At 38.2% G+C, this 27942-nt stretch overlaps 3 protein-coding genes across 4 annotated transcripts in view; 2 read left to right on the top strand and 1 right to left on the bottom strand.

Annotated features, from left to right (window-relative positions):
* msnb (moesin b) overlaps positions 1-1562 on the bottom strand; it is a gene marked incomplete at its 5' end in the record, with an annotated part of 47503 nt that extends 45941 nt beyond the window's left edge. Inside the window, one exon of the mRNA XM_081381966.1 lies at positions 1504-1562. Coding sequence (XP_081238092.1) covers positions 1504-1562 — 59 coding nt within the window. The remainder of the gene's footprint in view (positions 1-1503) is intronic.
* A 13483-nt stretch (positions 1563-15045) lies between these two features.
* Positions 15046-27942, top strand: part of asb12b (ankyrin repeat and SOCS box-containing 12b) — a 116408-nt gene continuing 103511 nt past the window's right edge. The window contains exons 1-3 of one of the 2 annotated variants that reach the window (XM_081383251.1): positions 15046-15146; positions 18540-19377; positions 24827-27899. In XM_081383251.1, coding sequence (XP_081239377.1) covers positions 18561-19377; positions 24827-24960 — 951 coding nt within the window. In that variant the 5' untranslated portion in view covers positions 15046-15146; positions 18540-18560 and the 3' untranslated portion in view covers positions 24961-27899. Of the gene's footprint in view, positions 15147-18539; positions 19378-24826; positions 27900-27942 lie in introns of those variants that run through there. The other variant, XM_081383252.1, reaches the window with a different exon arrangement.
* Positions 19243-27942, top strand: part of arhgef9b (Cdc42 guanine nucleotide exchange factor (GEF) 9b) — a 204930-nt gene continuing 196230 nt past the window's right edge. The window contains exon 1 of the mRNA XM_081383248.1: positions 19243-19377. The gene's annotated coding sequence lies outside the window, so the exon portion shown is untranslated. The remainder of the gene's footprint in view (positions 19378-27942) is intronic.

A 27942-nucleotide genomic window follows, 5' to 3' on the forward strand; every position in this document is an offset into this window, starting at 1 on the left:
GTGCAAATCGCGGGGGATTAGCGGGAGATGAACTCTCGCCAATCTGTTAGTATGAAAGAGCCAACAACGCATCAAAGACGCTCGCAGACGCCTCGCAGACGCGTCGCCGAGCCCAGAAAAATATCTAGCATGCTAGATATCCGGAGCTGTCACACGACTCAACCTCATGTGATGTCATGAGCTACAGCCAATCAGAGCAAGGCATGGGTTGAGGTTGCACACAACACGTTGATAATTTAAAATTTTAAATGCGGCCGTCAGCCAAACATTTGCATGCAGCTACATCTCCGATATAAACATGCTGTACTCACCTTCAACTCTTTCTATAGCACAGACAATCCCTGCTGTTCGCGTATGCTGATCCACTCTTTCACCCATACTCTCTAATTTTTTTCTTTTGTTTTTTTTTTCAGAGCAAATCATCGCGCAAACAGTTTGCAGCACTAATTTCTGTCTGACGTCCATATTCAAACAAAGACTCGCGTGTTGTGTTCTTCTTCGTCTTCTTCGCTGGGTAGTGGCGCGCGTGCTGTTTCGCGTCATTTCCGGTTCGTTTTATCGCGTGATTTTTCGTGACAAAAGGTGGTTTGTAGACAAGATAGAATCGTTGGGTGACAGAGTTGTTGTCAACTCGTGTAGTGCGTTACCTCCTGTTGCGGATCAATCACGTTGTGTCGTGTGGTGTGAACAGCTCAACAACTTGAACACTCCTGATTTCACAGAGAGCAAGTCATGTAGTGTGAACCGCACAGTTCAGCCCGACGTTTTAAAGTCATGTAGTCTGTACGACCCCTAAGCATGATCCCAATCAGTCTACACATCAACTACGTCAAACGTGACCGAACTGATAGGGAACAAAGTACCTTGGCTCTCATAAGAGTATTTTAGCATTTTTAAATGAGCCTAATGATGGAGTGGTCACATATATTTTATGATGTACATAATTTTGAGAATGCATTTTATTAAAAAGAACTCTGTCCATTTGATTGATGTCGCTTTGTGATTATCTCAGTCAGCACATGGTGGTGGACAAATACGCCTCAAATAAAAGAGGGCATTTCACGTCGAATGCACAAATGTCATATGCAGGTATAGTTAGCTGATTAAAAAATCAAACAGAGTGGAAAATAATACTGTTAACTGGTTAAAAGACAAAAAACAATGTTTGATAATCTTCTGCTAAAATTTAGTTTGTTTCTATTTGTTTCTTGAAACAGTTCAGAGCCCTGTTTATAAGACAAATAGCTTATGGCAAAAAAAAAAAAAAAAAAATCAAATATGCAAGTATGATCAAGATTAACCCGCTTATTGAGTTTCAGCCAAGTAGAGAAGCCCTTGCTGTCCTGATACTGCAGTCCAAAGTACCAGATCTCTCGGAGTCCAATAGTTTTCACAACCTTCAAAAGGACAAACGTAATGATGTCACTAATTGTTCACTCTTTAGGGTCTATATGTCATGTTGCATTTATTGACTTTTGCCTAAATTCCATGTGAAATACATACTTGGTCAAAAAGTTGTTTACCAGTTGTACTGGGCTGAATGGCAAACTCCAGCTCAGCATCCATTGTAGTGACCCGTACGTTTATCTGAAAAGAACAAATACATTATGTGCAATAATATATGGCATTGTTAAAAGCATTTTAAAAGGACCCGTGGATAAGGTTAGCAGCATTTGATCAATTGAATAGTACAATTTCTTGACAAGTATCACTAACCCAAAACATTATAACTTCAAAACAACGTGAAGCCATTCAGATGAAAGTGTACTGAACACACTATAGTATTCAGAGAAGGCGCATTAAGATCTAGGACTATTTGTTACAGCCACACCTTATTATTAGGATTTTAGCCTTATTTGGTTCACAATAGCATCAAAATTAACAAAATGATGGACACTGGGCAGAAATCCTAGGTTGTGACACACACACACACACACACACACACACACACACACACACACACACACACACACACACATATATATATATATATATATTATTCAGCATGTATAATATATGTATTAAATAACAGTATTTTAAAAGATAAAGGGTCACACTACAATTAGGTTTCATTAGATAACATGAACTAAGAGATAACAACACTTCTACAGCATTCATTAATCTTAGTAAATGCTAATTTCAACATTTACTAATACATTATTAAAATAACATGTTAAATTAATGTTAATGCACTGTGAACTAACGTGAACAAAAAATGAAAAGCTGGATTTTTATTAATATTAACAAAGATTAATAAATACTGACACATATGTAGCCTATTGCTCATTGTTAGTTCATGTCAGTTAATACGTTAACTGATGTAAATAAATGAGACCTGATTGTAAAGAGTTACCAGATAAAGTATATAGTACAATAAATTACTCTTATTTAAATTAAATTACTCTGCTTTAACAAAGTCATAGTTGTGTACTACATGAGGTCAAGATTTGTGTATTATCTGTACAAATTATCTGTATTATGGTAATAATAAATATATAATGTTTACTCACAGACATTTGAATATATTTTAGAGCTCCTGACTGTGTCCTTCTTGTAGTGGTCTGCTCTCGTCAGAGTCATATGAAAGGACTTGCAATATTTGCCAGGATTACCCCTAGTTAATGTGGTCCATTGTACCTCTAATCCAATAGCAGCCCTGGAATCTCTTTTCAGATTAAACCCTGACATTAACCTCAGGAAAAAAAAATAAAGGAAATTAATAGAATTTACAGTATGCAATATTTTTTTTTTATTAAGGTTCAACACAGGGGGACACTGGCAGACAGACATGTAGTTGGAGAATAGTTATCTGTAGCATTTTACATGCAAGGATGTGTAATCGCTATAGTAATACAGATCCAGCAAAAAAATTTAGATGATAGGACACACATACGTCCACTGAAGGCAAGTGTAGTTGAACCCAAGTGCAGTTTATTGAATCCAAAAGCGAACAGATACAAAACTTGGCTTGACAATCATAAACTTAAACATGAACAGAAATAGCGGTTTACAGGGAACAAAGCTAGACAATATACAATTGTAACATGAGTACTATTTATACACAATAATTAATCACTAAACAATGTACACCTGAGAACAAACAATGGACCAATGAGAAAACAGGACACATGACCAGAACAACCAATGAGAACATGACACATAAGACAAGGGAAACACAAGACATGATCACATGACGGCAAGGAATCACATGATTTCAAAATAAAATACATGAAAACAAGAACCTGAAATTAAAACAAAAACAGACATGACATATCCCCCCTAAAGACCACTTTGGCTGAGCTGAGGCCCACCACGGTGGAGCAGGTGACAACCACAGTGGAGCTAAAAACCACCAAGACATAGCTGAGGACCACCAGGGTGGAGCAGAAGACTCCAGAAGAAGTTCATGAACGACCTCAATAGTCGCATCAGGGCAAACAGAAAGTTTATGGATGACGTCGGCACGAGGTGGAAAGCAGTGTGCAGCCCAAACACACATTATGTATACTGCCATCACATTGAGCACAGACGAAAGAGGCATTACCTCTGGGACAACATGACTAGGAAGTAGGAAGGGCTGAGGCAGGCAGGCTTGGGAGCACTTGGTAAGAAGCTCTTAAAATTCACTTGGTAAGATAGTCCAATCAAGGGCGTAGATTTGGTTTGAACATTGGGGGGGTTAAAGTTTGGCTCTGCATATTTTTCATGTGATCATGGTATAAACATTGGGGGGGTTGTAATGCATAGATTTAAATATTGGGGGGGTTATCTCCCCCCCAACCCCCCCACAAATTACGCACCTGAGTCCAATAAACTCCTTAACATAGTTTTCAATACTCTGTATGCCTTGACGAAGGCGAAGGAGACAAACTGCTGGGTTCATGATTAAGGTCTAACTTTCAGTAACAGGATTCTACTGAAGCAGAGTGCAGTTGATACCAAGTGCAATTTATTGAGTCCAAAAGTGATCAGATACAAAATAATGGCTTGGCGAACAGAAACATGAACAGAAACATGAACTCACCAACAGCGGTTTACAGGGAACAAAGCTAGACAAGATACAATGGTAACATGAGGGCTATTTATACACAAGGACTAATCACTAACACCTGGGAACAATCAAACAATGAACCAATCAGAAAACAGGACACATGAATAGAACAACCAATGAGAACATGACACATACGACTAGGGTAAAGCCACTAGAAGGCAAGCCAGCAACCTTTAGCCAAAAAAGCGCAAAGGCTAATCCTAACGCAGAGGCCATTTCTTTTAATGGATGTCAGTGGAGAAGAGGCTTCACTTCACTGAATAAACTGCTTTTGTGAGGAAATAGCTTATCATTTAATTAATCGACTGCCTGTCCACTAGCGATGGGAAACCGAGGCTTTCTGTTTTTATTACTGTTTTTTTATTAAACAGAAAGCCTCGGTTATTAAATAATAAGATGTATAAATGTACATTTAAATAGTTTATTAATCATTTACTTGCACTTTCTAAGTGATCTCATGATCCACTGACAACTCCTAAATAACTGGTTTGTAAATAATGTAATGCATAATTTAGAAATAATAAATTGATCATTAGTAAAGTATGAAAATACAATTATTAAACACATTATAGATATGCTTATACATCAAAAATAAAGCATTTATATCTGTATTTATAGACTGCTCATTAATGTCTATTAATGCTTTATAAATTAAGAATGCATTATTTACTAATGCTTAACTAATGATTCATAGCATGCAGTTATCATAAAGTGTCACCGAATAATTTAATTAAAAATATTGTGTTATATTGTATGTTGTTTAATTAAAATATAACATGAAGTGTCCCTTATATCCCTGCCAAGTTAATATTGCACTTTAATGATATATGCCTGCTGTGTGCCTAATGATGATAATATAATGCATTTCAATGAATGGTGGTAAAAAAATAAATAAATATATATATATAGGCTACATATAATTATAATGAATTAAATATTTGTTAAATTAAATTACAATTAAGTTTTTAGTGTAATCTTAATTTTTTTTTGCAGCCCGCAATGACTTGTACTGTCAGGGTTTTGCCCTGGCAGCCTTGTCTTTGTTTTTTTTTTTGTTTCATGTTTCTATGTTTGTCTTGTGTTTGAGCATATGGCTCTGTCTTTGTTTGTGTTTGCCATGTGCTCCTCCTGCCTACTTGTTTCCTGTTGCCACCTCCCTTGTTTATGGTGCGTTCAAGTCATCTCGTATAGATCGTATTTACGAGTTGAACGCACTTGAACGCCACCACAATGTCGTAAATACCAGTGGGGAGCTCGGGATTTTCTTTAAGCCCCGATCTATACGAGTTGGGGGCGTGTCAGTGATTAACATGGCGGAATACACAATATGTAAAGGTATTTAGCTGTGATATTGTCAGGCTTTTCTATTTACAGCGCAGTTAGCTAATCGCCAACACAGAATATGATAGTATTATAATATAACAATGCAACATGTAATGATGTGTTGGCAGTGGCTTCATAAATTAATTAAAAACATAAAAATACAAAGTATACCTGATGCACATTTCTTTGTTCTTCATTTTCTAGAACAAGAGTTTAAGAACCTTACTGTATTTTTGTGTAATTAATTAAGAGAAAGTACTTCGCCATTTTGCTCCGACGAAAGTGACTTGAACACACATGCCGTTATAAGCACGACTTCCCACCTCGTACGTACGAACTTCCCAGGAGGACTTGAACGCACCATAAGTCCTCATCCAGTCCTCGTTTTTACTAATTGTGCTCACCTGATCCTCATGTCTCTGCTGGTTTATTGTGTATGTACTTTGTGTGGTGTTTTCCGGTTTGTGCTATTGAAATTTTCTTAGCGTTTACTCTAGTTTTTTTTTTTTTTTTTTTCTTATTCCCAGTATCAGAGTATTAAAGGTTGTATCAGCGATTTCAGGCCCAAACATAAATGATCACATTCATCTAATCTTTCCTAACGATCCGCTAGCTGCCCGCCCCATAAGCAGGCCGTCAAAAAAACACGTCTCTGTAGGCAGCCTAGGCTCTGAGATCTGCACACAAAAACAATTGGTTTCACCAACCACTCAAAACCAAAATAAATAGTGTTCCAACCAATCACCGACAGGGGGTGGGTGTTGTGAGGTTTTGCGCAGCCCGACCTCTCCCTCTCCCTCTCCCTCTCCCAGAACTGTACTAGGTAGGCCCTAAATAAATGATAATAGGCAACGTTATGACACCTTGCTAGTAACCATTTATATTTCAAATGACTATTCTGTTAGCTGGGAGCAAAGCTGGAAGCGAGCTATGTAGTTGATAACATAATGTTCATGCATACAAAGTTAAAAAAAGAAAACATTCTCTGCATTAGCCTATTTTAGAATACACAATATTGAATGTGCACGTAACGGCTATTATATTTACTTGGTTATAAAATTATGTTACAAAACAACTATAATGACTTACCCAGCAGAATGAGCCATCATTGAGGTAGTAGAACGTCGATCTGAATATCGTGTGTCTGTCGCTTTAAGAAATGCGCGTGCATGATGATTTTTATTTTATTTTACTGTCTATGTTTTTTTCATGATGCACGAAACGGAAGGGAGGGGCGAGCTAACTTGGTTTGTTTGGGATCTCGCTTCAAACACAAACAGAAGTGACGTCACCCACGATCGCTGATACAACCTTTAAGAATGGGCAAATGAAGCACTGAGGCCTACCCCTGATTGTTCCAGGAAAAGATTCAATGCTTCTAGAGTGTCGAAAACAGCGGCATCTGCTGGTTATTAAAAAGTTTAGCAGCCAAAAGTCTGTGGAAGAATATCCCTTGATGAAGCAGGCAGCCACCACACACTCCCTGTATATGTGTGTATTGAATTGCTCAATCTAATAAATTAATTTACTTACCCATTAAAGTGTGGCAATAATTTCCAGTATAAGCTAATATGATTTAACATGACACACTCACACATATATATTTATATAGAGAGAGAGTAATGAGATCATCTGGTTATTAAATGTGCTTATGAGACTTGACAGTGATATTGCTTGTGCAACTGGGAATTACAGAAAAGTGACAAAGAAGTTGTTAATTATTTTTATTGAGAAATAAGAGCTGTTTCACAGTGTTTAAGTCTATTTCTCCTCTTTGACACTACTTCTCCTGCCTTGGAGAACACTCTTTCACATGGTACAGAGATGGCAGGTGTACAAAGAAACTGCAATGCCAAACTGTTTAGATGGGGGTACAAATATTTCTGCATTTTCCAGTATTCTAGTGGATCTTCAGCTCTTTGAATGTTTGCCTCTGTAAGATATCTATCAATTTCTGTTATAGCATCAGCTGTGGCACTTGAGCTTGGTTTGCTCTGGTCCACAGCATTGTCCAACAGGAGCCAAAGGTTTCCATTTAAGAAGTGTGAAGACAAAAATATTTGATTGGGACTGTACATGTATATTGACTGAATCTAATATGACATACAAACACTCAACAACTAAAAAAATATAATATTATGGTGAAAAAATAAGAAATAAATACTTTCGCTTGAAGGCTGTTGAGATGATGACGGTGATTCTGTTGACTGAGTGCTTGTGGATGGTCTTTCATTTTCGCCTCTGATGACATTTTCACATTCAGCTTTTAACCATTTGACAATCATCTTAATTTGGTTAAGGAAACCTTGAAAAGCAAAGTTGTGCTGTGTGTCTATTTTCAAACAAAGATTTTCAACATCCAACAAGACTATGGTCTGCTTATCATTGTCATCAATATAATGGCAGGTTATAGCAAGATATGCATCCATGTTAATTGAAGTCCACAAATCTGATATTAGAGACACAGCAGTAGCATTTTCTATCTCAGCCTTGGCCTTTCTCTTGGCTTCTTCATATTTAGAAGCCACCATTTTCTTTAAAGCCTAAAGAACACACACACACACACACAAAAAAAAGAGTAAAATAAAGATTATCACAACCTAATTACGCCTCTGCTATATCCATACTCACCTGCCTGGTTGGGATAATGTAGGAAGTAGTGATGGGGACGAGACCGCCTATGCTGAGTCCGAGTCAAGACCGAGTCTTTGAAGGGTCGAGTCCGAGTCGAGACCGAGTCCGTTGGTTTTCAAATTCAGTCGAGTCCGAGTCAAGACCGAGTCTTTGAGGAAGCAAGTCCGAGTCGAGACCGAGTCTTTAGGAGTCGAGACCAAGACCATAAAAACATGTCAGTTTTCATATTCATGGTTTAATATCACCCCAGTTAATAATCAACAGTTAGGCCTACAGACTAAGCTAGATTGGGAATTGTTTAGAGGAGCAGTCTTAACGTCTTAATATGGACTATGCTTTTACTATCATTAAAAAAATCCCTACCACATGCATCATCTTCTGCCTATTTTTCTAAACTGCTTCAACAGTGCTGCTCTGTCATCAACATGTTAAGCCCACCCTGACTTTTTTATCATAGTTAGGACATGCAGAGCAAATTAAAAATTTCTAGTGGTATGTATTCTAGTAGACTAGTGATGGGGACGAGACCGCCTATGCCGAGTCCGAGTCAAGACCGAGTCTTTGAAGGGTCGAGTCCGAGTCAAGACCGAGTCTTTGAAGGGTCGAGTCCGAGTCCGAGACCGGACTCGAGTACTACATCACTAGTAGGAAGGGTCCAGGGCCTGGATGAGCCCCCTGAAACCCTCATCCTCAACCACTGTAAATGGTTGAGAGTCTTTTATAACCATATTGACCAATGCCTCATCAACCATCTGTTTGCGAGAAGCTATAATGAAAGAAGTTATATATAATATACATAGGCAACATTAATTGAAATGATGATAATGCCTCCAAAAGTATGTATAAATAAATCACAATGAAACAATCATACTATGTTGTGTGCATGTAGAATTGCTCTCGGGCTGTGCATTCTCATGAAAAGCTCTGAAATGCCTTAGCATGGATGATGTGCTTTTTCCATACGCAAGCTCCTTGTCACACACTAAGCATCTCACCTTCTGAATAAAGTTGTTTGAAATAAAGTTATGTAAATACAATAAAAAAATAAAAAATAAAAATTATATATATATATATATATATATATATACACATACACACATTTGAAGTTGTAAGCTGAAAATATTCCCAAACAGGGGAAAGTCTTTCTTTTTTTTGCTATATTGTAAATATTCACCCCTTCACCAAACACCAACCCCTATTCCTTAACCCAATCCCAAATGCCAAAACCAAATTGCATAAACTAAACAAAAAATGCAAAAATGGAGAGAAAAAAAACAAACAAAAAAACCCACAAAATAATTAGTGACAAATATTTGCAATGATGATTTAAATAGAATGTATTGATTATCAATCTTTTAAAGCACAGTCTCCTCACAAACCCACCAACCACACTGAGCCAGTGAGGACTCGTAAAGTAACATCTGGAGTTCGAACGTTCTGACACGCAAAGCGTAACGCGCACGATTGGACAGAGAGTGAGGCTTAGTTTGGCATCGATCACGTGACTCTGTGAAACCAATACATGCCTCAATACGGGGCTTCACTAGAGATTATGCTGCGTGCTCGATACGTGCCTCGAAGCTTCAGGGTCATACAGTAACATCACTACCGAGTATCCTTGTAGCTATTTTGTTTTTCTCCGCTTCTGTTTTGCTTAGCTTTAGCTCTTGTGCTTTATAATCTAGTTTGAGTTCTCTTTTGTTTTAGAATTTTATTTTCACTGTCAAGTGGAAGTCTTGCTTTTCTTTTGCTATTCCAGTTTTTTATCTTAGATCTTATGTTTTTTACTTTTTTCAATAGTTTGCTTTGGTTATATTTATTTCTCTACTTTTAGTTTCTCTAGTCATTGATCTTATCAGTTTAATTTTGGTTCTGTCACAGGTCGGGGTGGGCCAAGCCAGACTGCACCCACCCCTGGAGACCGGGTACTACCTCGAGGAACGTGTCAAGGACCAGGCAGACAAGGGAATAAAGGAATAACAGTTTTCTTTATTAAGTTAAGAGCAGTAATTTGAAAATCCTAATTAAAATCTTCTTGCTTGTCACCAGAGGGAATTCAATGGCCCCCTGGACCGTAGAGGGGAAAACGATCGTGGCGGCCCTGCAGCTCGTTGGAGAGGGATCAGAGGGAAACACACCGTCTAGGTAGGTCACTGGGTAAGTACTCTTTACAGGACTCAAGAGGAAGTCGTGGTTATACGAACCCCATTCGGACTGGAACCAGGTAAGTACTCATGGACGGGAGTGGAACAAGTCCCGGATGCTGCCCCAGAGGTAAGTACCCAGGGAGCGGTTGCCTCAGACTCGGACGAAGCACAGGGACACAGGTGGCGAGCGGACCGGGCCAGGAGGGGAGACAGGTAAGTATATCCCGGTAAGTGTCCTTTATGCTAAACCAGTTGGAACGGGGGCCTTTAGCCGGGACGTGAGGGGACCTTGGGCAACAGGAAGACACTTCGATCGAGGCACATGCCGCAACTATTCCTTTTCCTTCTCAACAGGGGCAGTGGCCTGCAACATAGGCATGGAGGGCCACCAGGCAGAAGAACACTTTGAGCGAGACGCTCCCCTTCAGCTGTGTACTGCAACGATACAACAGGGTTCAACGGCTCAGCGGTATACAAGCGCTCGACAGTGATACCTTCTCTCTTTCTGAACAGGGCGGAGGCCTTCAATGGAGCATGTGGAGACCACCAGGCGGGGAGAACACTTTGAGCGAGACACTCCACTTCGGCTGTGCGCTGTAACCAGGTAGCAGGGTTTAACTATTCAACAGCATATGAAACATTCAGTTGAAATACCTTCTCTCTTTCTGAACAGGGCAGAAGCCTTCGATGGGGCGTGTGAAGACCACCAGGCGGGGAGAACACTCCACTTCAGCTATACACTGTAACAGTGCAACAGGATTTAACCATTCAACAGTAGATGAAACATTCAGCTGCAATACCTTCTCTCGTTCTAAACAGGGCAGCGGCTTTCAATAGGAGCGTGTGGAGACCACCAGGCAGGAAGGATGCTTTAATCGAGTCACTCCACTTCAGCTGTACACTGTAGCAATGCAACAGGATTTAACCATTCAACAGTAGATGAAACATTCAGCTGCAATACCTTCTCTCGTTCTGAACAGGGCAGCGGCTTTCAATAGGAGCGTGTGGAGACCGCCAGGCAGGGAGGATGCTTCAAGCGAGTCACTCCACTTCAGCTGTACACTGTAACAATGCAACAGGATTTAACCATTCAACAGTAGATGAAACATTCAGCTGCAATACCTTCTCTCATTCTGAACAGGGCAGCGACTTTCGATAGAAGCATGTGGAGACCACCAGGCAGGAAGGATGCTTTAAGCGAGTCACTCCACTTCAGCTGTACACTGCAGCAATGCAACAGGATTTAACCATTCAACAGTAGATGAAACATTCAGCATTAACAGAGCCGGGCTGTCTCAAAATGGTAAGTTGGGCGCTCGATATATCAAAACCTTCCTTGGAGACTGTTACGTTCACATAAAGTATTTGGCATCTAGAGGTTATGAAACGTAACAGACAAAATAAAAATAGAGAAAGTTGTTTAAAGTAATATTCTTGCACTCTATTGAGGAGATGTAATGTGATAAATTAAGAAACAGGCAGAGACCAAACTGGATTTGTACTTGCTTTTAGTAAGTAATATAAATTTAGTATAACAAAACACCCAATAATACAAACAGTGAATCAAATATACATCTAAACAATATATTTACAAATTATATACAACATAAACAATAAATGATTGCAAAACGAGGGACAAGAGCGGTGCTAAAGAAAAGAAATAAATACAACAAAACAAGTTAACTAAACCCCAGAACAAACACTAAACTCAAGTAAAGAAAGCAAAGAAAATAATCTTCAGCGTAAAACGCCACTAACTACCCTACCTAATAAACAGAAATACATAAGTTGGCACCCACTCATAAACTAGTGTGTTAAATAGTTTTTACTCTGCGTGTTGTAAAATGTATATCACGTGATGTACTAACCTGGTCCTATCGCTATGCAACGATGAAAGACTTAACAAGCTCAGAGAAAATCAAGAGTCGGATCACAGCATAAACGCAGTAAAACAGCGTAACGAAGAGCTCAGAGTAAACTTTAACACACCAAAACTAAACAATAACAAGCAAGAAACAAATGACCACAAGAGAGCAAAACAAAAGAGAGACGAAGCCGCTCTCTCGCACTGGCATCATTTCCGGATCTTTATACGCACACCCCAGTCTCTGATTGGTTCTCGGGCTGTCAGGTGAACTCAATGAGTGACAGGAACATCCTCCAATCACTGGTCCTGTGAGAAAGAATAGCGGAAAGAGAGAGAGAGAAAACAAAACAACCCTCCCAAACCACACAGGACGTAACACCCGCACCATTAAAACCAAACATGTATACGGGTGAAAGACTGTAAGGAGAGAGTGCACAGCAGACTACTATTACTTCTCCACACGATGAACTTCACTCCATAACACAAAGCGTGTGAATCGTCACTTCAGGCACTGCATTCCACTCGCACACCGTGCATTCGGGCCAGCACTCACCCACCGGTCTTTCTCCCACCAGATCAACTCTGTTATCTCGCAAGGGCTCAACTTCTCTCCGTAGACAGCAGAAGACGGGTGCAGCGATCGTCACATTCAGCGAGGAGCGGACAAAAGTTGGAGACAGATCAACAATTCACTCTGTGTACTAGTTCACTCGTGCCACACACTTTCCAAACTCTCAACACCACTTCAGTGTTAGTGCATATAAACAACGAATCCGATACTCATCACTTTGCGTCTTTCCCACTGCTGACGATATTCCTTGGGTTTTCGTTGACAAATACTTCACTCTCTTCTTTCCACTTCTCAGCTTCAATCTTCGCCCGCTTCACAGCCCAGCCTCAAATACAAAACAACCCGCCGACAAACACAGTATCTCACGGGAGGAGAACCACACAACAGTCTGCTTCCTCTCTATTTTTAAAGCCCCATCTGAATACGTGTCCCTCTCACAACACTCTCTGTAATTACTCCACACCTGCTGTCAATCAGGGCAATTGGCCCTGCTGCCATGGCAACAGATTCGCAGTGCAATAGAGACGGGTGTCCACTGGAGGTCTCCCCAACAACACTCTACAAAGATACCGTAGGCATGAATTTAGATATGCATTGATAAGTGAGCGCAAGTTGCAGCAGCCGCAAGGACAGTGAATGTGCAGTCAGCCAGTCGTAAATAGTGATTGATTGGTCAAGGCACTGTGTGCAAAAAAATACTTCGGCCTAATGTCTGATGTCGGGTTACACAAAGCAAATCATCTACACAAATATTTAGTTTTCTTATTTAATGACCAACAATTTAGTCGTAATAACAATTTTGGCGTAAGGCTTATTAAAGTTAGGCTATCCGGAAAGGTCTGATTTACGCACTTTTTACAACAGTCATTGTTTGTTCACAAACAGAATGACATTTGAGTTCATGATTTTAATGTTGTTTTTTGTGGCAGACTAAAGATGACAGACTGTTGATCTGTTTGGTTCAGGTTTGAAATTCATTATTTTTTATTATAGGCTATGTAGCCTGTAATACGTCACTGACGTCACTGCCATTACACGATAGGCTGAGGTGCCTTACGTGATCCAAGTTAGTTAAAACCCTAGACCCTCTCATCTCCCTATAATAAGACAATCTCTGACTAGGGAAAAATAAGACATGATCATACTGTATGAGGGCAAGGAATCACATGACAAGGAACCAGGAAACATGACTAAATTTCTAAATAAAAGACATGAAAACAAGAACATTAAACCAAAAACAGACATGACACACACACACACGTCTGGTTCACTATCTTTGTGGGGACTCTCCATAGACTTAATGGTTTTTATACTGTACAAACTGTATATTCTGTCTCCTTACACTAACCCTACCCCTAAACCTACCCATCACAGAAAACTTTCTGCATTTTTACATTTTCAAAAAAATATAATTTAGTATGTTTATTAACCCATTTCCCTGGCTGGTTCCCACAATGTAATATAAATCAACACACACACACACACACACACACACACACACACACACACACACACACACACACACACACACACACACACACACACACACACACACACACACACACACACACACACACACACACACACACACACACACACACACACACACACACACACACACTACAATGGTATTTATCCTTTAACTAAAGAGAATAAATAATTTTGTTATAAATATATTGTTGATCAATAGATAAATCACTTGTTTTATGAATATTTTAATGTTTTTACTGTGTCAATCTCAACACTTTGTGCAACACTTTTTGTACTGTCAATATTCATATATGTAGACCTACAGTATTTAGATTAATATTCCACTGTTGACCCAGCAGTATTTACATGGCCTCATCATGATACAGTGCAACAGTGACTACAGTATCCAGGGCTATTTAAATATATACATTGCTCATTTTACATTCACATTGATTTGAGACAACTGTAATGTAATTTATTGAAAAAGTTATGCGATTCCTAAAATTCGAATTCAAATTAGGCCAAATTACTCCAGTGACACCCAACCCCTCCCCATCACTTCATTTAGTTATTTATAGTCTGTTTAGCAGTAGAAATCTTAACTCCAAAACAGTAAGAAAACAAAAATAACTTCAGAACATTTGTCTCTCAGGGACTTAGGTACATCAGCAGCTGACGTCATCTATAACCCCTGACAGCTGCAACTCAATGACAGTTATCAAGACAAAAGTACCAGATGACTCCTATAACACAATTATAACATAAACTACTACAGCCTTAATAGTTTCAACACACCATTGCTGTTTTGCAAATGTTATCAGTGGTTATTATCCATTTATAGACCACATTCCAGTGACATTCCAAACTTACACTAACAGTGCGAGCTGTCTGTGACTGTCACAGGTCTATCACCTTTCTAATTATAACTCCATCCTCTGGCCCTCCAAGAATGGAAGTTTGGTCCGATCCATTTGTGGCCTAAACTTAGCCCCTGTGGCTGCTCAGATCTGTTTGTGTCACACTGACCCTCAGTGCTACCAAGCTTACATGTGTTTCTCTCTGTGGATACTACACACTCTACAGGTAAGCTACAATTACACAAGAAATTGTACTTTATTAGCAGAAGCATTTAATAACCTGCATTAAGTGTCATTTAAAGTACCTCCAAACTTCTCTTGGTGGATTGACACTATTGTTGCTGAAATATGAACTGTTGTTAAAGATGGCATTTGTGACTTTACTTAAAAAAAAATACATAAGCATAGTTTGTTTTTGAAGTAGTTACAGCAGTAGTGACTTATATTGGAATAAATGTTTAATTTGGAGATTCCTGTTCATGGGTGCCATTTGGTAGACTGTGGCTACAACTCAAACATATGCTAAATATAATGGACACCAGAGCTAGTTATCACAGCGGAAAGTTGTCAGATTTGGTTTTGAGTCAAATGTCCAGTTACACAAATTTTGTTTTCTCTAGCAATGATTTCCTACAGCTAGTCTTAAATTAGGATATGTTTTGCCAGTTCAATGCACCAAATGAAAACCCATCCTGTCTCTATCATAACTATAATCAACAAAATATTTTTATTAACAAATTAACATCAAAATTAACAATTAACATATTGACAGACAAAATCATATTGACAGACAATATTTAACTGTAAAATGAAGGTAGATCTAAATTGAAAGATAGATTTTAATTGAGCTGTTTTCAGAACAAGAATATTTTCATTAATGTCAGATCAGGGCAAATTTCCACATGTTTTAAATAATGTTATTTTAAAATATTTAGTACATTACATGATCTTTTGGCAAACAATATTTAATTATAATATGTATCAACTGCTTTGTACTTAATAATTGTTATGAGGCTATAATTTGGAATTTAATGGCAGGTTTCCACATCAAAACAAAATAGTACAAATTGTGTTACTTAAACCCAATCCCCCACACATGAAAATATTTTGTTTTCGTTTTTTGATATATTTACAACAGCATAGGCTACTGGACTATCTATAAACAGTAGCTGTGCATGTTCATTATGTATAAAGGGTAGACTGAGTACAGTTGTTACCGAGTACAGACAGATGTAAAACTGTCATTGACAGTAATTTTCATAATCTGTGCTGACATTCACATTAGCCCACAGTCCACAATACCTGCAAAAAAAATTGAATGGCGACGTTATGTTTTAAATGTACTTCCTCTTTTATTGTGAATAGATTGAAATTCTTTTCTGATCATCAACTGTTTCTGTTTTCTAAATATACATTTTTCATTCACCTTTTGGGACATACAAATATGTTAGGAAGCTGAGAAAATCAGGCAAATATCCAGTGTGATCAGCTGTAACACTGTGTTATAATATGTGCTCCCATTATGACTGCTCAGATGGTGCGACAAAGGCTTTATCCAAAAACCTAGGCAGCTGCCAGGAACTAACTTGTTGCCTCCCTGGCAATGACTTAACAGGCAGCGTTTATGCATGAAGATACCTCATAAAACTGATTTCAGACAGACTTCTGAGGCAGCGTAACGATTTAATGATCAATAACAAAACAAATTAATTATTTAAATAACTACAATACTAACTTCTCGCTAGAAATGTCATCATAAGTGGGAAAAGATGGTCAAAATGTACACTTTACACACAAACTGACCACCAACCTCAAATTTCAGACGCCATCAAAACTCTCGTAGGGGCCATCTTTATTTTTAAAGCTCAACAGTCAGAGAATGGAACGCACAGGATTGTGGGATATCAAAAATCGATCAGATGAAGGTATCTCGAAGGAGACATCCTATCTCCGTATCCTGCCTGCAGAGGCAGCGTTTTTTCAGTTTCCGGAGACAGCCAATGTGTTTCTGCCCCCAGAGTGAAAATGATTAAAAGCATAAATTCCAAAAAAAAAATAAAAATAATAATAATAATAATAACAATAACACTGACCTGATATAAGATGAGATAAGCATCTTTATTGTCATTGTATGCACACAGTAGTACACATCAACGAAATGGAGTTAGCAGCTCTAAAAAAAGACGCATAAAACAATAAGTAATAATAAATAACTAGTAAAATAAAATAAACAATATAAACATAATTTAAACAATACACAGTATAAACAGTAGTTCAATCACAGTATAGTACTTTAAAAACAACATCAGTATTAAGGGTACGTACATAATTGTAAACACTGTTCATAGTAAAACAGATAAAACAGTATATTATGATGGTAAACAGTACAAACATTAATGCAGCAGCACTAAAATAAATAATAATGTTCACTGTTATGTGTCATAATATGTATGTACAAAGGATGCATTAGCAGATATGTGGATGGTTAATTGCATTGAAAATTCCGGGATTGATATATAAGCATAAGCATACATTAGAAATATTTTAAAATGATCAGAGTAAAATAAACATATAAATAAAGAAATATAAATAATAAAGAAATATATAAAATGATTCATATTTTATAAAATAATATTTAATTTAAATGTTTACCCATGCAGTATCTAGTTTAGCACATTACAATTGAGTGATGTACCAGGCATGAGGACAGTTCTAACAAAAGCATCCTTATCCTCAAGAGGAATTGTACGAGTAGGGGCAAACCCTAATATACCCAACAGTATACGAAGAGTTCAGATGAAAAAGCCTCTAAGTGCCATCTGAAATTTTCTTCTAGAATGATAATTTTTATCAAGCTCGTATATTTAAGTTCAGTAAATTCACTTAAATGGCAATGAAAATGACCTATTAATTGTCATTTAAGTGAAATTACTGAACTTAAATATACAAGCTTGATAAAAATGATCATTCTAGAAGAAAATTTCAGATGGCACTTAGAGGCTTTTGCATCTGAACTCTTCATACACAAATACCAAATTTTACTACTCAGTTGCTGATATTAAACCCAACAGCATTAGGACTTTTAACTGTTGCTATCACTTCGCTTATCTGTGTTTTATAGACTATCAGTCTCTGCATTAGTGGAGGGATTTTTAAAGTTCAACAAACTTGAATGCGATATCAAATTAGCTTTTTCCGCAATCAGAAGTCCAAATGACTGTAGAAGACATCTCTCTGTGCAAGGGTAAATGTGACCGAGTCAATACCCCAGGTGGGAACGAGTGACTGTCACTAAACCGATTTGCTCAAAAACACTGACTCAGTAACAAAACACCAATACTTTGCTGCTCAGAGACATGCAATGGTTGATCCTGTTTCGTTTGGAACTAAAGCAAAAACAGACAATTAAATATTGTGTCTTAAAAGACAGTTACTCTATTAACTTTGTTTATGAAAGCTCTCAAGCTATGAATATCAGCAAAGCTATTAAGTGTGGGCTTGGAAACAAAAGCATGATTTTGAGTGTGCTTTGCTTTAAATGTAACAACTATTTTGATCTTTTTTATGTTGTAGAGCTTGAGAGTAATTTAAATTCTTTCTTTCCTGTTGTCGAATGGAGACTTGATCAGTTTGCTGAAGAATGCTTTTGGATAAGTCCACCAGCATGAGTTTGATGGACATCTCTAAGATCTTTTCTCTTCTTCAACCCAAAGAGGATGAGGAAGAAGACACAAACTGTTGCCAGGAACTGAATCAAGCTGTCTATAAAGATGACGACAAACTCCTTACTGATCTCCTGTCTCAGGATAAGTACAGGAAATGCATCAACCATCGCAGTGGCTGGGGCATCCCGGTTACTCCACTGCGCACTGCTGCAGCTCAGGGTCACCTGCACTGTCTCGAGGTCCTCCTGGCTCATGGGGCAGAGGTGGACAGCCTAGATGTCAAAGCTCAGACTCCACTTTTCACGGCCGTCGCTGCCAAACACCTAGACTGTGTTGCTGCTTTATTAGAAGCTGGTGCAAACCCTAATGGTAGCCTGTATAACAACTGCTCCCCGGTGCTCACTGCGGCCCGAGAGGGTGACGTGGACATCCTGAGGGAGCTTCTGCGACACGGAGCTGACGTAGACGTCAAGCCCAAAATGCCCGACTGGGCCTCGAACGCCACGACATGCCGAGGACCACTCTACATTTCAGCTGTTTATGGCCATCTGGATTGCTTCAAACTGTTACTGCAGCATGGAGCGAACCCAGACTACAACTGCACTGAGGAAAAGATGCTGACCAGGATCAAACAGCCTAAAACTGTCCTGGAGATGTGTCTGAGATACGGCTGTGGGCTAGAATACATTCAGCTGCTCATAGACTTTGGAGCAGATGTCTTTCTACCCACTTTAATTGTTGACAAAACAACCAGACAAAATGAAGCAGTAATGCTTCTGCTGAAAGAGAGAGGTAAGTCTGTAAAACATTCATCTGTGATATCTACACTAGTTCACTTAAAAAATAAAAATGTGCTGTTACTTTACTCACCTTTAGGCCATCCAAGATAGGTGAGTTCTTCTTCAGTAGATCAGTAAAGAATATTTTTAGCTGAAACCATGGTCCATGGTGAATCACAAAATGTAAATCAAAATTAATACCCGTGTCTCCTGATGATACATTGAGATCTTAAGAAGAGAAATGATCGGTCTGTTCAATAAACTGAACATTATTTACAACATTATTACTTGTAATACACAGCCTTGGCAAATGGTCCTAAGCATGTTCACGGCAGTCTGGAGCTCGAGCTTCCTGTCGCATTGTGACATGTAAATGTACGTATAAATAATGTACCTCTTTTCACATATTTCATTTGTAATGCGGAAATTTCATTTGTAATGCGGTTAAACACTAATTGGGTAAACTTCCATAGTGGTGAATGTGAGATAACTGCAACACATACATCCTTCCTCTCTGTTGAAAACAGTCCCCTTTCGAAAGGGAACTCGCACTGCGTCAGAACGCTTATCTAATCACAGCAATCCTATTGGCCGGCGACAGCCTATTACATCATCACCAGTGTGACCCGGAAGTATATAAGGGGAGCCTGGAGAACATGCCAACAACTTTTTCGTCTTCAGGGACTGTTTTTTTGTACGCTTCAACTTGAAAACTTCAAAAAGGTAATCATGGCTTGTGAATAACGCTTCAGGAAGTGTGTGTATCCGTGTCTAAGATATTGATACTTGATGACACACAACTTGTGTGTTTATTGTTTGGGCTCAGAGAATGCACGATCAGTTCCTAAGGGATCTGCTTGTGCCACTGTGAGTTTTTTCCATTGAGAAAACTCCACTCTCGTCTGCTCTCTTCTCGAGGGAAGAGGGACAGACATCTGTACCAGGCGATTCAGGTCCCGCTTGCACTGAGGCAGAGCAGAGACTGGAATCGTGGGGTTTTTCAGAGGGAGCTCGCTGAGGAGGTTGAGAGAGTTGTCAATCTCTCACGCCCTTCAGAGACTAACGAGAGTGAGCTGCAGGATGAGGATGTGTTGTCAAAACGAAAAAAAATAAAAAAATGGAAAAAAAAGTATATGGGTAGGCTATGCATACCCTTCCAATAGGCCTCCTCTTATGTTAGAGTCGTCAGGCTTATATAACGGGTAGTGCCAATCTGTAGTAGTGAACAGGTTGGCTGTATGGAAAATTCTCTAGTGAGGCCACCATTCATCCGAGCACGTAATATACATTTTTTGTGTAAGATGGCTTCCTCCCTATCGAGAGTTATTCTACTGAGGCCACCGCTCTGACAAGCTTCAGATATAACTACACCGTCAAGCACTGGCCCTCTTCGGGCCACCTTGTTAGCCACCTTATACTAGAGCAGCAGTTCTCCTCTCACTTTAGAAAGTCGTTGAGATTATAGCTCTGAACGTCAGTCACTTTATATTTGTGTGTCGGCCCTCACGGGACCACCTCGATTTATGGCTTAGGCTTAGTAACTAGGAAATTGGTGATGGCATTCTCGCCTTGAGCCTCTCAGTATCTGAGTGAAGGTTCCTTAGATCTAGAGCCCATCAGGATAAATTATTCCTGTAAATCTAGTTGTTCCTAGTACTGGCCTCCTCTTCCTACAAGAGTCATCTAGCCAAGGCCCGCTTTTTGCACTAGGCGTAAAAATGCTAGTGGTGTTACAGGTAAATAACAGCATAGGTAGCAGGCTATCTTCAAAAAGCCTCCCATGCAGATATTTCATGGGTGTTGTCAGGCCTTTTCTCTCTAGAAAGTAAGAAGCAGTATGCTCAGGCATACAATATGCTCAGTATGCTTACTGCCACTATCTGCAGTCCTCACTATTGGATGCCTCCACAAGTAAGGCAAGTAATACTAGAGACTCTGTTTAAAAAGCACTGCCCGGGGCTGACGTCTGTGAAAGTCGAAGTTGTAGGCCTTACAGTAGGCTTCACCGATAATCCGGTAGCGTAAGATTGTACTCCCCTTGCTTTAAAGGGTCGATAGCACTTTTTGCTGTGTACACTGCCTGTTGACAGTGTGAAATAAGCATAACCAGGCCCACAGAGATGTCTGTGAGAGCACCTGACTTCTGTGGCTTGCTTTGCTAACAGTCCCGCTATCAAGTAGTTAGGCCTTAACAGGCCCCCTTGAAGGCAAATCCCCAACGAGTTGGATGCTTAGCATTGCAAAGGTAAAACCTAGCCCAGAGCCTGACAGGTGAGGCAAAATATGTTAGAGACTCTGTTTAGGAAACAGACAGGTTGTTGGCACGACTAGGTCATTAAATTAGACCAGGTCAGCCTCCCTGGTGGCATGTGGCACTGTTTTACTGAAGAAAAAAAAAGTCAACTACATTTTGGATGCCCTGAGGGTGAGCAAAGTAACAGCAAATTTTAACTATCCCTTTAAGACCTGTTTGTTTCAACATTGTAAAAAAAAGTGTTTGTGAGGGGTAGGTTTAGATTTAGTAACTTTGGACGTAACTTGTGGGAAGGCCAAAATATATTACTAAAGATAAATAAATAAATAAAAACATATTTTGTAACACCAACATTGAGTAAATTTAATTCATATGTCAAAAATAAATAAATAATAATAAATAAATACAATTATTAAAAAAGAAAAATTCTGCATGCTTGTGTATTAAAGCTGAATTTGCTTTGGTGGTTCATAGCCTATCAAGACAGTATTGTTGTTTGACAGTTGTGGTGCATAAATAGATGTTTGATTTAAAGATAAGGCTTCTAACTGTTAACTAGATAGGACACCACATTTTTATCCTCCAAAAAAATATTGTCCTAAAGCTTTACTGTGCATAATGATTTGATGATTATAATATACAAATAATATATTAATTATATATATATACGGCACATTGTTTAGCAACAAACAAACAACCAATTATAAACTGTTTTATTATTATTATTATTATTATTATTATTATTATTTACATGCTTTTTATATAATTTGTGCTTTTCAATAATTCATCCATCCCTCCCAGCCAAAAAATCAGTCACCCATAGTTTAGGGCTGAACAATATGTAAAGCAGTGGTTCTTAACTCCGGTCCTGGGGACCCATTTAACACACGTGATTCTGATCATCAGCTCGTTAGAGAAAAGCTCCATGAACTGAACTGTGGCTGCATCTTAAATTTAAAAAATTATGCCTTTGGAGGATGCATTCAAAGGTAGGAAGGCATCAAGACACATCCAAATTCACAGCTTCACTTCCTGTCTCCTGAGATACCTTCATCTGATCGATTTCTGAAGGCAGCAAATATCCCACAATTCTGTGCATTCCATTCCAGTGACAGTTGAGCTAAATAAATAAATAAATAAATAAAATAAAGATGGCATCTGAAAGTTGCGGTTGGTGGTCAGTTTGTGTTTAAATATATAGTACATTTTGACTGACGTTTTCCACTTTTGCTGTCATTTCTAGTGAGAAATTACTATTGTTATAAATACATATTCACTTAATTTTCAACAAAGCTCTCTCTATTTTGGTGTAGATTAAACCATTATGCTGCCTCAGAAGCCTGTCCGAAAGCAACTTTGTGAGGTACCTGCACAAACGGTTCCTGCAGTTATTGCAACAAGTCAGCTGCATAAGCTTTTGGATGCAGCCAGTGGCCCTGTCCCAAATAGCACCCTACACACTCGCGAGCGTTTCTCGATATGCATTCTTGTCTGTACTTGTGTTCTTGTGGACTTGTGAAACGTCATCAGTCGCTGCCCAAGTATTGTTCCAGTTCGAAGTTCACATCTAGCCAAGTACAGTTCAGATCCCTGTATGTTTTCTTGATCCGCCCCTTTTATCGAGGATGCATCGAGAAGTGACTTGTGAGGACTTGAGACAGCCAGGTATCCCAGAATGCATCTCGCACCAACCAGCAAGCATCAATAGCAAAGGAGAAAACCCACGTAATTTAAAATTGTGTCACAAAATTGTTTTATTGTGTTATTTGTGTCACAAAATTTAGTTTAAGAGTTTTCAGGTGAGAATGTAGTTGTTTAAAGCTAAAATCTTTGGTTTATTTATAAAGAGAGCTCCTATTTGAAAATTTGATGTGACGTTTTCGTTTTGTGAGATCCAGTCGATCACCGGGCGCTCAGCGCTCATGTACCCCAACTGGAGCAGCCTTTCCTCGGCTGATCCTTCTGACATTTGCCGCTGGCTCTGATGTCTCTGTATATAGAGATTTAGTGCTTAAACGTTATATTATTAATCTTGTGTATATCTAACTGGCGATCTTTGGTCCCATGAATCTATAATTTGTTCCCGATCAAATTGTTTTGGCTGAGGGCAAAGAGGAGTTTGATTACTTTTATATATTTATTTAGGCTATTTAACTTTACCGTTGTAGCCTACTAGAGTGCTGACTTTGCTTCTTATACCTTTTATACTTTTATAATGGCTATTATTGATCATTAAACCTGACATTTAACAAAAAGAGGCAGGGTTGTGTTTTATGTCATATTTAATTTTATTACAGTGACACATGCACATATTGCCTGAACCACATATTAATGTTTAATACTTAAAAAAAAAAAGGCAAGGTTGTGTTATGTATTATGTTTTGCAACAAATATACATGCAGTGAAGATAATCAATGTACTCTTTGCCTAAACTACATTAATGTGACTTAATATGTTAAATATTTTTTAAGTAAAAAATTAAAAGAGGCAGGGTGGTGTTTTGTAACACATTTCATTTTTTTGAAACCTAAATACATACAGAAATAACTGTATTCAAGTACGCTGCAGTACCATTTACAGAATTACCGGACTTGCGTCCTCCCTTGGGAGTTCATTCTCCTGAGTAAACTTGGCAAGTCCAAACTTTGCATACTTGTATTGAGATGCTTGCGGTCTTCCTACGAGTCCACACTTTCGTGACTTTGACTGTCAGGAAGAAGTCTGCTGCAGAGCTTTCTTCAGTGCGGGCTCGGCAAAAGTGCACATCGAGGGCGCATATCAGCAGTGACGGGGGCGCTCGCGAGCACCCTTTTTAGACCTAAAAGGATCAAATGTGACACCCTACGGTCTCATGGACTTAACGGACACTCGCACGCGGCGGCCATTGTTAGACCGAAAGTGCATATGAAGTGTGCCATTTGGGACAGGGCCAGTGTGTCATATAAGAGAGAATACAGTAAAAATTGAGGTGAGTGGTGGATCCCTTGGACGGAGTTGAAAACCAGTGATGTAGAAATTAGCATGTAGTAGCTAAGAATGAAAACCACGGATTCTATGAGAGGTGCTCACTAATACAGCCTCAAATATTGTGTTGTGTGTGTGTGTGTGTGTGTGTGTGTGTGTGTGTGTGTGTGTGCGTGCGTGTGTGTGCTCAGCTTTTCATTTTGTCATTCATTCCTATGTAACACCAAATCCTCTCTATATACAGTTTGTCCAAAACCACTGATGTCTCAGGCGCGACTTGCTTTATGGAAGTTTCTTCCCACGGAAAACAAAATGTGCTCCATAGATTGTCTGGACATTCCAAAAATACTGAAGGACTATTTGAATCATGTATCCTGATTTCACTACATTTCCCTTCTAATGTGGAATACACAACTTAAAATTTGACTAATATTATTTTCCCTTTTTGTAAAATGTTGTGATATTTAATATTTGTAATAGTTTCTGTATTAAGAAATCTAAATATTATATAACGGTTTATACAGTAACAGGAGTGTATTTATTATTTGTAATAAATAATTTATGAATATCCGGTTAATGCAACAAACGAAAAGAGTTTAAATTAGTTTTTTCATACAGTAGGTTAGGTTCTTGTTTTGTTGATGGAATGTTGCATCAATTCTTGTGAAAGATTTTCTGCCCTCTAATGGTTAAAATGATTACTGTCTTGTGGTGACCCTGGACAAGATGGTTTCTGTTCCATGGTTGAATCAGCTAGCCAAGGCATGTAAACTTCTTAATTCTGGCTGGTGGGAGGTTTGTTATTTTTGGTCCCAAAAATTTAAATTCTGCCATAATTTACTCACCCCGAAGTTGTTCCAAACCTGTATGAATCCCTGTATGAATTTTGGGTGAACTATCCCTTTAATGCAGAGCTGCTGCACTCTGCTGCAGGACTGTGGCTCTCCAGGAGCGAAGTTTGACAGAATTGACAGCCCTGGTCTCTCTGCACCCAAGTATAAGGACTTAAGTAGATCAGAAAAAAATCCAACAAGTAAGACTAAAAGCTATTTATGAAGTATCAGTTATATTGCAGGGATGAGCGGGGCACAACCTAATGCTGGGTTAGGTAACACACATGGTTTAGAACTTTGCACACATGCTAGCTTTAAATGCAAAACTTTTCAAAACAAAAGTATATTTACTAGTTTCCACATCAACACTATATAGAGAAAAAATTCTAGAAAAAAAATTCTTTGAAAGATATCACTGAACATAGCAAAAGTACATTTCTTAAGTTGATTTTTCATATCTCTCTTTTTTTTTTTTTTGTGTTTATTTAAAATTAGAGAAATCTGATATTATTTGAATCATATATCTGTTATTTAACAGTTGAGATAGCTATTTAATGATCTCACCTGCAGAAGACACTAGCTGGGTTTAAATCCCAGTTGCACAGGTGGGGAACGTTGTAACACTGCGTTACAATTAGGGATGGCTCGATACCATAATTTTGGTTTCGGTACGGTACCAGAACCTAATACCTCGGTATCGATACTAAATCGATACCACAGGTGACAAATAACCAGCCTCAAAATTTAAGTGAATTGAAACAATTTTATTAAAAAACACTGCTTGAAACTAATAAATAAATAAATAAAAAACAGCCAGGGAACTTACAGTAGATTAAATTTTGGATTTTGAAAAAAAAAGAAAGAAAGAAACCTGAAATGATACAATTAAAATAGGTTAATATCTATAATAATTGATTAATATAGAATAATAATAGAATAATGAAATGAGTCATTTTTAGCTGTCATGCATTAACAGAGAATTATCAACATTTATAGCATTTATTCATCTTGGTTTGATTACTGTTTGGTTTGTGTTTGGGTTCATATTAGTTTAATGCATTGCATATAAAGTAATGTTAACATGCTAAACATGTATTAGTATAAATAATAATTACTGATTGATCTAGATTAATAAATGCTATAATACGGTTGGTCAGGTTACCTAATGAATGTTGACAAATGTAGCTTAAATGTAAAGTGTTACTCTAACATTCATATTAGTAATATCCATATTACTACTATTACTCTAGATTCCTTAGATTCCTCTAGGGGTCGCACTCGCCACAGCAGCAGTGATATGCCATTCATTTTACTATCACTAATACTAAAATTAATATCACTAATCTCTTTATTCATTCAAATTCAATTAATATATGATTGTTTGAAAGTGCAAAAATTATGAGACCTAAACTTCATTGGTTCTAGCGTGTCATGCAAGCACATTTGAGCTTTCGTGTTAACCATGTCATATTTAATTGATAAGCTTTTATGTATGTGCGCTATGAATAAAAGTCTAAATTAAAACAGTTGAATGATGGACTCACTTGTCGATCTCTGAACTCTTTGAACAAGTCAGGATGATCAAGTGACAAGTGCTCAACGTTAGCCAGATTTGATGTGTTGCCTCCCGTCGCAAATTTAAAGCAGTGTTTGTAGAGTGGTGCATTGAGGTCTGTTGCTTCACCTTTCTCATTACTTTTGTAGGCAAAGTAATGCTATATTTCACTCCTACTGCTCTCTTTATTTATTAATTTCGGGCGTGTAGAATGAGCTTCATCTGTTTGATCCATCGTGTTCCTCCGTTGTCACCGTTTGCCGGTTGTGCGTGACCCGCGTCAGTTTGGGTAGCGCACTGCCGCCTAGCGGTGAACTTCGAAACAGCAGCGCATTACATACCGAATTGAGCAAAATTATGATATTGTACCGTTTGAAATATAATACCGGTATTTTTGCAGTACCGGTATACCGCGCATCCCTAGTTACAATGTGCCCCTATTAGAGCTACGTTATTCTATTCTATACTTTTATGAATTCTATTGAGAAACCATTTGAAAAGGGTGAATCAAGACTGAGAGTCAATGTTCAGAAATGATTAATTATCATTATGTTTTGAAGTATGCTATATAGCTGTGTTTGTGGTGTGTTTGTTGTCAACTCAAAAATGACTATTTTTAATTATTAAAAAATGTCATTATTTTATATGAAAAAGTTAATAATTGTATTTTATTTTATTTCTGCCTCTAGAATATCTTCAAGTTGCCTTTTTTGCATAATAAATTATGTCATGCCTCACTTCAGAAACTATTTGTCATTTATTTTATTCTATAACAATCATTTACCACATTTGATTTGTATTTTGTTTGTTACAACCGGATATATAAACTATTGTCATGCTAGTCAAGTCCATTTTATTTGTATAGTGTTTTCCACAATACGTGTTGTTTTAAAGTAGATTTATAGAAATTCATGATATTAATATTTATATTACCTCCACACTAAACAGTTTGGCACTAGGATAGTTTAAACA

This window comes from Scardinius erythrophthalmus (genome assembly GCF_964197995.2).
Source record: "Scardinius erythrophthalmus genome assembly, chromosome: 13".
Taxonomy (NCBI): domain Eukaryota; kingdom Metazoa; phylum Chordata; class Actinopteri; order Cypriniformes; family Leuciscidae; genus Scardinius; species Scardinius erythrophthalmus.